Below are 11,113 nucleotides of genomic sequence, written 5' to 3' on the forward strand. Positions count from 1 at the left end.
CAATACGTATATGAGTATGGTTCTAACTCATAAGAGCAATGTTGAGAGTCCGTGTCTCATATAAGACAGAAAGGGGCGCAAGAGCATTGTAGAAAGGGAAAAACAGACAGACAGAATAATCGCCCTGTTCGCTTGGCTTATAAGCCGTATTTTTTAGCTAACGAGCAGTATTTTTCTCTCACAATAAATCAGCCAACAGTACTTTCAGTCATGGCTTATCAGCCAAGCGAACAGGGCAAACCATTTTACTCTTCTTTTACTTTTCGAACTGTCGTGTTCTCCGTATCTCGTATTTGATCTGGATTATGACACATGTTCATATGAGTTAGAATAACTTATGTCTAATAACGATGGCACAAAGTCCTATTCTAAACTACATTATATTAGGTTTCGTGAAACTTGCTAGTTAATATTAGGTAGGTTTGCGTCGGCCTAAATGTAGCACGACAGAGTCCTATTCTAAAATACAGTATATTAGGTTTCGTGTAACTTGCTAATTAGTACTAGGTAAGGTTTACGTCAGCCTAAACATAGCACGATAACATACGCGTAAGCACAAATGACGAACAACTTACAAGAGGCGAGAGAAAGCAAGAGAGGAAAGAGGCAAAACCACAGCAAATCTTCACTATATCGGGTGAGGTTACAAATGTCGGGGATTTACAATTTTTCTTATCCCAAGACGACGGCTTACATAAAGTATATAGAGATGGAAAACCCTAATAGGCGACGATCCATACCGCGGGGGGGGGGGGGGGGGGGGGGGGGGGGGGGGGGGGGGGAGGGGAGGAGGCGCGGTAAGCAGGAGAGACTAGCACCAACAGGAAATGGCAGCAGTAATGTCAACGAGAGCGAACAACTATTTCACCGTTCACCAATATTGGACGGTCTCCATGTATGTACCATCTCTTTATAATAAAATAAATTGCACAGTAGGGTCTCCTCCATTAAAAGTATTCTATCTGTCTCAAAATAAACACGCATCCTGTTTTTCGAAGAGTCAATTTTTTTTTAAGTTTGACCAAATTTATACAAAAATATAGTAATATGTATAATGTATAATATGTATCATCATATTGGTATGGGCTATAATTTCATAATAAACTTGTTTAGAGATAGAAATGCTGATACTATTTTCATAATACTATTTTCTATATTCCTAACTAAACTCCTCGTCAAGAAGCGAGACGTGCATTTATTTTAGCACGGAGGGAGTATCATTTCGAGGAATGCATGTCTTACTGTAGATATAGCTGTTCGATCAAATATAATCTTATACCAATATATTAGTTTGATAATAATTATTACGTCCACCAAATAAGTACGTATTTGTTAGATGGTCCTTTGCTGTGATCGGCAGCAATTGTAGGCTTATTAGGTTGGCCCCTGGACTCGCAACGCATGTACAGTAGATAAGGAGGTGATGTCTCTTACACGTAACCAGCGGCATGCACGTAACACTCATCAGTTTCTTTATCTGATCTGAGAAAAATAACTGGTGATATAAACTCTAAAGCACCTTAATCATACGTCATGACGACGGGGCTTGCTGCGCGCATGCCGCGCGCACTCTGTGGAGTGTGGATGCCGTGAGGCCTCTGTTGTGATGCATCACCGGTACTTCGTTCAAGAAAGAGTGCAAATTATGTTTTAGTATTTTGAGTTTGACTAATTATCTCCTACAACTAAAAAGAAAGAAAGTAAGACTATCGTTTCTTTCGACAATCGTCGTTCCATCGGTCCGCCCATCCCCCTGCGATACCGTGAGCACTAGGGATGAAAACGGATTGGATACGGATGGATATCACCGATATTACATTTGTTTTCATATTTCTGTCCGGATTCGGATTCGAATACGGATAGTGTCAACTATGTCGGATAGGATACGATTGGATATCGACATCATAAATATACGATTTGAGTATTCAGATACGGATATGGTATCGGATGTTGGATATCCGGACTCAGATACGGACAGATCTCAACCCCTCTAAACGGTTTCGGTTTTGAATACGGTCGAAAAATATCCGTACCGTTTTCATCCCTAGTGAGCACAGATGGAAGGCGCCGGCGGCAGGTGGGACCGTGATGCCCGCTCGCCCCAATCCGGCGATCCATCCACGCTCCTGCGAGCCCACTCCAATCACGCTCGCGCACGCGCATCACCGACGCCGCCTCTCCCTCCCTGCTCATCTTCTAGGACAGCGAGACGCAGCGATACGTGGAGGTCGTCCCCGCTGCACGCTCGTCGGGGTTGCCATACCCGCCGTCTTCTTCCTCATGGTAGACGAGGGCATGAAGATCTGCGACCCTGATGCCATCTTCTTCCTCGAGGTACCGCCATCTGCATCTCAGGTGATTGATTCCTCCCTTATCTTATTACTTGAGCCTGGCATCTCTAGATCTGAGCGTCCGCGATGGCACGGCGACCATGGCTGCTGTTGCTGCAACTTGGCCGGGGCCGATGTCTGCTACTGATGGCGACTTAGCTTCAGGTTCTGAGGAGGATGAGGGCGGAGGCAGAGGACCACATCACAAATCCAGCCGGCGATGGCAGCTACTTCAGCGCTTCCTCTCCGGCTACGAGCCTACGACACCATGTTCCAGACGCAGCATCAGGCAAGTTTCCTTGTGCAAATTTAGGCTATGTTCTTGTGTGGTATTTTCAAGCCTTCAACCGTATAGAAGATTAGATAGATCTTGGAAACAAGGAATCACAGGTCTCTGTTCTTGTGTGCAAATTAGGTTGAGTTCATCTGTTCTCAATCTGAAGTACTATACTTGTGAAAAAAGTTGAATAGGTGCTGCATCACCTGAATATTTATACATAAATTACTGATAGTGTTTAGCCTGCATGACTTGCAAGTTAATATGATTCTGGTGTTACAGTATTCTGTTCTTGAAGTTCCAAAAAAAAATCCTCTGTTTTTTTAAGGAAAAAAAGTACTCTGTTCTTGTGTAAATTAGATTGAATTCATAATGAGTAAAACTAAAGAACACTGCTCACTGCTCATAATCGCCACAGTATTGGGATACAGACCTAAAAGAGCATGTTCTGATTTTTTTTTTCCATTACACAATCTTGCATGACTATTTGACAGGCCATAACAAAGAAATTTGATACTCCTTCGCCCCTTTTGTTACTTGCTTAATCTTGGGGTGGCGAAGTCCACAAATCAACAGCAAGTTTACGGCAACCCTGTAGCCACAGGTTTGTTTCATTTCTCTCCCTTTTCCTTCCTATCTTGGATATGAGTTCTAATTTGGATTTCATATACAAATTTTTTTTGTTAATCAAGGCAAAATAAGCTATACATGCATATTGGATTTTTAGGTTTTGCTTCTTGTGATAAATAATTGACCTTACAGTATGGCTGTATGCATTCTTTAGTAAGTGAATACATTCCTTTTCTATTTTAGTCATATTATGATAACCAAACAAAGACAATATAGCCTGCGTTCCAGTATAATATATAATTGATATAGATAGGTACCGAGTCATGCAAACGAACTGCACCAATTTTAGCATCATAGTTGCAATGTGATTACTCTCTATTTTATAATTCAATCTGATGCCTAAATATATGTTCAATGCATTCCATTAAAACCAGTCATGTAGCGTCGAACTTTTTATACGATTACTACTGGAAGGGTATGACTATCCCATTAGTATACCAACAAGTGTTACTGCAGTCTTTAGTTATGTCATTAGATGGCTTATGTTACACATAATGAACAGAGACATTAAAACCAGTTGGAGAATTATCTGTACACTGCAATCGTTAGTTATTTCTAGCTGCAGCCAACTGCCAGATATCTATATTAATAAACCAGTCACACTTATTTCATATTGTCATTTCAGCCACACTTATTTTTGACAAAGGAATATATGCAGGCAGCAATACTTTTGCACTACCAAGTGAGCAGGTCAGTACTTAACCACGCATTTGTTTGATTTTTGTTCTGTACATGTTGCTGCAAGTATGTCTGTATCTGCAGCAATACTTTTGCACTACCAACTACCAAGTGAAGTTTATTTAATAGCTGTTTACTTTCTCGCAAAAAATAGCTGTTTAATAACTGTTATGCACTGCTATCTGTGCTTATATGATGATGGCAACGTCAAAAACTAGCTGAAAGTCTGAAACTTCAAATCCATGAAGTTTCCTGAAGAAATTGCATATATATATACACCTATGAAAGCATATAAAGCCATGCATGCTTCAAAATATTTATGTCACTATTGCAACCCTCACTGTTTTGGAGAACATCTTTTCAAGCTTAATAAAGCATTTGGTACCTATCACGAAATATAAAGTAGTAATAAGTATGGTACAACATTATATTACAGCTTTGCTCCAGCTAGCTAAGATAACCTTATATTATTTAGATTCATGATACAATATATTTTTATAATATACCTACTTAGTATCATAAATAATGTTGATACTTTTTCCAGTAAATTGGTTAAATCTGAAAATTGTACAATTGAGGACAAACTAGATTATGTTCTTTTTAGGACAGAGGCTGTAGATTAGAACTCTCAAGCAAGACTAGCGCTTGTGGTGAGTTCTAATCCATCTCCTATCTCCTACAACTAAAAAGAAAGAAAGTAAGACCACCGTTTCGTGCGACAATCGTCGCTCCGTCGGTCCGCCCCTCCCCGTTGTGATCCCGCGAGCACAGATGGAAGTCTCCATGGCATGCAGATATTGGACTGCTTATTGTGTACTACATATTGTACCCTACTTAGCAACTAGGGATCTGTGTGGTTCCATTTTTATTAGCTTAGTTCATAATATATTTGCATTAAGTAGTACTATGTAACATTCTCAGTTTTCGATTCTTTTTTTTATTTTTTTGTGCGACCTTATGCAGAGACCAAGAAAATCTATATTTGAATAATGTTGTTTTCTGCTTGTGTTTTCTACAATCGTCTCATGGTTGGAGATCAAGTTGCGCCTGCCTGACTTCACTGGATCTCAGGGTTCAGAGCAACTTCATGGATGTGTACAGGCTGTGGCCATTCTTGAGCTCCTGTACAAGCTCTTGGAACTGATTTCGTGGAGGAGAGCTTGAAGAACTCTGCGCTGAAGGATAAAACAGAAGACATTCGGTGGAGGCAGACACTGGCAGCGAGCCACTAATCACACCTGCCGCCATATTGAGGACGTGTTTTGTGGGTGCCGATTGTATGCTAGGAGCAAGCAACTATGCTTATGTTACATCTAACTGGTGTGCTCTCTTTCTGTGGGATGTTCTTCAAACAGCAGTACAATACTCCATGGATTAATATCTATTTAATAGAGGTTAGTTTGATATAGCTATTCATAACTTCTGCCTTTATGGACGTATTTAATTGAGGTTATTTTGATATGCATATTCATAATTTCTGCTTTTTATGGGGTTTTTTTATTTAATTTACTTAAAGGTTCCATGCAAGGTTTGTCTGATATTTGGGTTCTCAAGCGCAATCAAGGGTGCCTGGTGCCTGGTGCTATCCCTAAAATTAAAACAAGAAACTAGACTAAGTAGTTTGGTGCCTGGTGCTATCCCTAAAACTTCGTGAGGAGTGAATCTGAACTTACATGTCAGAGGTCGTTGCCTGGTGCCTGGTGCCGGCGGCCGGCCTGCTTGATGCCTGCTGGCTGCTACTCGCACATTGCCGCGCCACGCCTCCTGTCTCCTTGCCATCGCACGCCGCACGAGGGCACGAACCGATCAACCAAGGCCCTAAGGGTTTCTTTCGCCAGAACACGCCGCGCGAACCGAGTCAATTCAACTTTCTCCGTGCGATTGCGGGAGCAGCGGCCAGCGGGACTGGAGGGCGACCTTAATACCATTGAATACATGCGGGCCCGCCCCTGACCTGGAGGCAATATACAAGATGTTCGGCTGGCATAGATCGGCTGGCTAGTCGCTTTTTTTTCCAGCGAAGCAGTGTTTTCTCTAAAAAAAACCAGTATGAACAATACTTTTTTTTAGTCCAGCTGAACCAGCTCATAAGCCGGCGCGTAACAGAGGTCGGTGCGACTGAGAGGCGAGATTCTGAAATAGAGCTTCGTAAATGAGAAGGTGGCAAGGCTGAGATATCACTTGTTGACTGTTTACCGCTGCTGGTGCCTACATCACAAACCCAAACCATTGCCGATGAGTACCAAAATTGCGACGCCATAGACAGAAAAAATCACGACACCATCAATGCACAACAATCAGTGTTGAAGATACAGTGAGTTGGTATTAAGGTTTTTCTGAATAGTGCCTGCTTGTTAACACAAACATGGAGCGGGTTGAATAAACCTAGGGAAATTAAAAATCGCTTATTAACTCTAATCTGTATGAAAAAAGGTGGACTCATGAATATGATCTGTGATTAGCGTGGAATAACCCAAGTTGGAAGCAGTTGCAATAGTACATCGATTGAAGCATCATGAATCATTACCACGTACTCAGTTTATTGAGCCTGTCAATGGATTCATTCGGCAGATCATCCTGTTATGTATTCCCAAATTAATTCGGCAGCCTGAAAAATGAAATACATACCAAGCAAATCAATGAGGAAACCACGAAAAGTATGTAAGGGCTAATTGCACACTGAGACACTGAAAGTTTGGCTGCACAGGTAACGTACAGTAGGCACCCGGAAGAAGTAACATATGCATGCCTGGAAGCAATGAGTGGGAGAACAAAGTAATGCTCCAGTGCAAATCAAGTAGATCAATGTGCGTATGATAGATAACCACTGAAGATCTAGCTGTACTAAGAAATAAATATAGATGAAATCTTCCTGCCTATGATAGATAGCCACAAAGACATAGTTCTAAATAAATAGTAATAGTAGACGGGATTTAAAATATTGTGTTCAATTCTTGTCCAGAACATATAAAGAAGTGTGCACATTAGGATTCAGGAAGTAATTTGCGACAAAGGTAACAGATGAGCCAAAAAGAAACAAAAAACTGCAACATGAATGAGTCTTTAGCCATCAGCTTCCTGTTCGCTTGCTCGTAAACGATCGTAAATTTCCAGCCAGAAACAGTGTTTTTCTCTCACACCAAACCAGCCAGCAGTAAATAATCCACGATACGATACGGCCTCCCGAACAGGCTGTATATTCAGAGCGAGGAAAAGAGAGAAGGGGCTCACATGGTCGCCTCCGCTGCTGAGGCGTGGGTGACGTCTCTGGCCCTTTTGGCGGGGACGCAATCATCCTGCATCAATAAAAGATGGATAATGAAGGGTGAGAGCGTGTTTAGTTGCCAAAATTTAGGAATTTGGGCTACTGTAGCACTTTCGTTTTTATTTGGCAAATAGTATTCACTCGTGGACTAATTAGGCTCAAAACGTTTGGCTCGCAATTTCCAACCAAACTGTGCAATTAGTTTTTTTTTTCGTCTACATTTAATGCTCCATGCATGTATCGTAAGATTCGACGTGATAGGTACTATAGCACTTTTTGGATTTTGGGGTGGGAAGAGGAAACTGGCAAAAAAAAAAAAAAAAAAAGAGAGAGAGAGAGAACGGGCATCATCCCTTGGCTTAGTGCGATGGCGGCTGCATCGATGACGGCGACCTGACGACGCGGACACGGAGGCGTCCGCTCCGGGCCCCTACCTGTAAAAAAGAAACCGAGGCGTCCGCTCCGGCCCTGTGCCCGCTCCCTCTCGGTCCGTATGAGCTGTGTGCGCTCCCTCCCCTGGGATCTCAGGGTCCCTTCCTCGATAGCCTTTTCCCTTGCCCCAACTACTCAGATGTAACTATATTTGATAAAAAAATTAATGTAAACAAAGTACAAAATATAATAAAATTTCAGAATAGAGAAAATAACCATTCAGATAATTTAATAGTACAGGTTCACTGACAATAACCATCCATACATAAGAGGTTCTGTAGCCAAATAACCATCCACACATGATAGGTTCACTAGACAAAATAACCATCCAGACATAAGTTCACATAGATAAAAAAACCCAATCCATCCTGGGAATGCATAACCATACAAAGGACTCATAACATGTTCTACAATTATTCGAACACCGTTCTTTTTCCCCTTCTTTGGAGTGAGCTTTTTCTTTAGACCCAGGAGCTTCCTATGAGTGCTCACAACATTAGCTTAACTGAATAACATGAAAAATGGAATGGTTCAGTAGATGAACAAAGGTTTTTATACTAGGACAGTATCATGTTTTTCTGAAACCCTGTGTAAGCCTGTAGATAAAAAAGAAACAAATAGCTGCTATGAGTACTTAGTGCAAAATGTGATTGCAGAAATAAAGACAGATCGAGACATCACATATTAGGAATGTTGGGTAATGAAATCACACAATCATCAAAGTTTGAACACAAGTCAAAGTTGTATTCATTTTATGGCCGTACTGTACATGTCAGAAGGGGGTATTTATAGAGGTCCTAACCTTCTTATTTTGTACATAAATGGCCATTTTACCCCTGACTCAAATCATTACAACCCTTTTCAACTACAAGGGCGAAGTGATCTTTTTCTACCATTCTAGTCTTCATCTTCAATTTGCTCGTCAATCTTTCAGGAGACTTCAATCTTTAACTTGACAATTCTTGTTCTGCTTTTCTCTGTCTTCGCCTTTCGGCGAAGCCAACTTCTTATTGGTGAAGCCGAACTTTGTCTTCGCTTGTTTCAGCTTCAAACTTTCTCTTCTAGCGAAGTCGAATTCTTCTCAGCGAAGCCGGACTTTCATCTTCGCTCTGCTTCTTTTTCCTGCAAGTGATCCTTGATGCACAAAGTCAGAGAGCCAACTCCAAAGTTCCAGGGGCTAAGTTTTGTGGCAAAGTCAAATCCCCAACAGCAGCCCCTCACGGGCGAAGGCCTACTCCAAAGGTCTGAATCCCGCGAAGTTTTGATTTGAAAAAAAAACAAAGACAGAAAATGTACTCCCAAACTTTGGAGTTGGCCGTTTATATCCGTTAGAATGTGAACAGTTAACAAAGTCGTGATGCTGAGGTGAGAATGATTAGTTTAGTTTTTTCTTCAGTGGATTGACTCCGCCGATGTTGACTCTGCTTAGTGACTATTTACAGAATTTGGGAGGCACTTTGCATTCTAATGAGAATGTTGGCGAAGCTAATTTGTCTTCGCCTCGGGCGAATATTGGCGAAGATACTTTGCCTTCTTCTCTGGTTAATCCGGCTTCATCTCCTGTAATTGGAGATGCTAATGTTTCTGCTGCTGTTGAGAAGCAGTTAGAAGAAGGTGAGCTTGAAATTCTAGCTTCGCAAGATACTGCTGGGCCATCTTCTCAGAGGTTTGTTGCTCAAACCCCACAAGATATTTCAGGAGGTGTAAATGCTGGTCTTCGTGCTCCAACTTCCCTTGAAGTTGAGATGGAGGATAATGACTTAGGTGGTGGTGCTGTTGCAGGTGGCAAAGTTACTGAAGATATTTCAAAAGATGGTGCTCGCGCAGCTAAAGATCGCAAGGGTACTTTCAAAGCTACTCTTGATTTTGATGATTCTGATGATGATGTTTTTTTATGAGGAGGCTGAGGGTTCTAAAGTTGCTCGATTGTCTGAATCTACCATTGATGTCAATACTGGCGAGAAAGTTGCTTGTCAACTTGAGAAAGGTGTTTCCACGGGTTAGTTTGTTTTTCCTATCATTTTGGTTATATATATATATTATTTTTAACTTCGCTCTTGCTCGTGTAGAGGAATTTTTCCTAGATTCTTCGTCTCAGAAGGAGACGACTGTGGATGTTGGGAAGATGAAAGATGTTGCTCAGGAGCCTGCCACTCTTGCCGATGCCTTGTAGTCAATCCCGGATGGAGTTGATCCTGAGGCGTACAAACGTTGTCTTGAATACTGTCATGCTCAAGGTGTGAATTTAGACACTTTTAAATTTATTGGGATTGGCTTGGACAGACTTCGCATTATGCCGAGGATGTCGGAGCTGAAGTTATCAAAGTGCATTGATGATTCCTTCGAAATTCCTGATGCGAAAGCTGAGCTTGCCGAGAAATCTTCCCCTAAACTAGCTGTTGGTATTTCTTAACGTGTCACTTGTTTAAAGTACTTAGCCACCTATCATAAACCTATATCCCTAACTTTACTAGGTTGTCATCCCTAGTATTACTACTAGAATAACACTAAGCAGTTCTTTATTAATTATATGACTAGAGAGAATATATATAAATCTATGAACCAAAAGTATCCGCAAGCGCATAGATAATATACCATTGTAGCATTTTACCCGAGAGTATTCCAGGTATTGTTATTTATATTTTTACCTCTGAGAAGGTCTAGCATTGATATATATTGATAACTTATACTATTGAAGGAGAAATAAACCATAACCAATGTTCTACTCATAACAGGGATAAGTCATAGGATAAGAGATGTATAAATGATAAGTAATGAGAATAATAAATCACTCAAAGCACTCCTTTCTATAGCATTAGCATGGTCAGGTAGAATATTAGAGGAATAATTCCTAAGTCATTCTTAATTACAAGTCAAAGCATACATTTGATTAGTGCAATTACACCTAGTAATCATGGCTAAGATCATCATCATATCTACACCTAAGGGATATTACTAAGGAAGATTGAGGGCAGAGCTCGTTCTACCTTCGTAATCGGACCCTATGTGCACCTATATTCGGAGAGTGGACTACAAAGGACTCAACGGGAGTGTCACATCCGCGATCTACCACATGACCTAGAATATATGGTGTATCCGCAGGTAAATAATGTATAAGCACCATGCTTACACAATGTCGACCACCCGTCTCGTGTACATCAGAGTGAGCACTATACAAACTTATGCATAAACACAACGATAAACTAGATATACTAAGTATATAATCAAAGTAGACGTTGAACATCATAATAAAGAACATGAATAAGATGAACACTGAGATTGTCATAACAATTATAACTAGCATATAAAAACAATGGAAAAACAAAAGAGAGAGGGGTACAAAGTTTATACCAAACCAGGCTCTTGACAAGATCGGGAATCCAAGCGAAGTCCCGCTTGCCTCCCTCTAGATCTATCCTAACTAGCTATGCTACGAAGGAGGAGGAGCTCTAAAGAGATTAGGGTTTTCTGTCTTTTCAAATGACTTGATGACTTCTGATG

General features: G+C 41.0%; 1 protein-coding gene across 10 annotated transcripts; it reads left to right on the forward strand.

Annotated features, from left to right (window-relative positions):
- The first annotated feature begins 2,055 nt into the window (after positions 1-2,055).
- Positions 2,056-5,390, forward strand: LOC136471143 (uncharacterized). 10 transcript variants are annotated; one of them, XM_066468907.1, is made up of 5 exons: positions 2,056-2,355; positions 2,496-2,619; positions 3,102-3,211; positions 3,863-3,927; positions 4,987-5,390. In XM_066468907.1, the coding sequence occupies exons 1-3, from the start codon at positions 2,089-2,091 to the stop codon at positions 3,119-3,121; spliced, it is 411 nt and encodes a 136-aa protein (XP_066325004.1). In that variant the 5' UTR covers positions 2,056-2,088; the 3' UTR covers positions 3,122-3,211; positions 3,863-3,927; positions 4,987-5,390. The 10 variants fall into 10 exon arrangements, 9 of the variants coding, with proteins under 9 accessions (XP_066325004.1, XP_066325020.1, XP_066325012.1 ...); XM_066468923.1 differs by having other exon boundaries at positions 3,896-3,927; XM_066468915.1 differs by having other exon boundaries at positions 3,896-3,927; positions 4,951-5,389.
- The last annotated feature ends 5,723 nt before the right edge of the window (positions 5,391-11,113 follow it).

The sequence above is a fragment of the Miscanthus floridulus genome, chromosome 1, assembly GCF_019320115.1.
Source record: "Miscanthus floridulus cultivar M001 chromosome 1, ASM1932011v1, whole genome shotgun sequence".
In the NCBI taxonomy this organism is placed as follows: Eukaryota; Viridiplantae; Streptophyta; class Magnoliopsida; order Poales; family Poaceae; genus Miscanthus; species Miscanthus floridulus.

What these genes read in the sequence shown, in the direction of transcription:
- LOC136471143 (XM_066468907.1), top strand. Translation starts at nt 2,089, where the DNA reads ATGCCCGCTCGCCCCAATCCGGCGATCCATCCACGCTCCTGCGAGCCC. An exon ending in TACCGCCATCTGCATCTCAG is followed by an intron (nt 2,356 to 2,495) that starts GTGATTGATTCC and finishes ACTTAGCTTCAG; the next exon opens with GTTCTGAGGAGGATGAGGGC. An exon ending in TGTTCCAGACGCAGCATCAG is followed by an intron (nt 2,620 to 3,101) that starts GCAAGTTTCCTT and finishes ACTATTTGACAG; the next exon opens with GCCATAACAAAGAAATTTGA.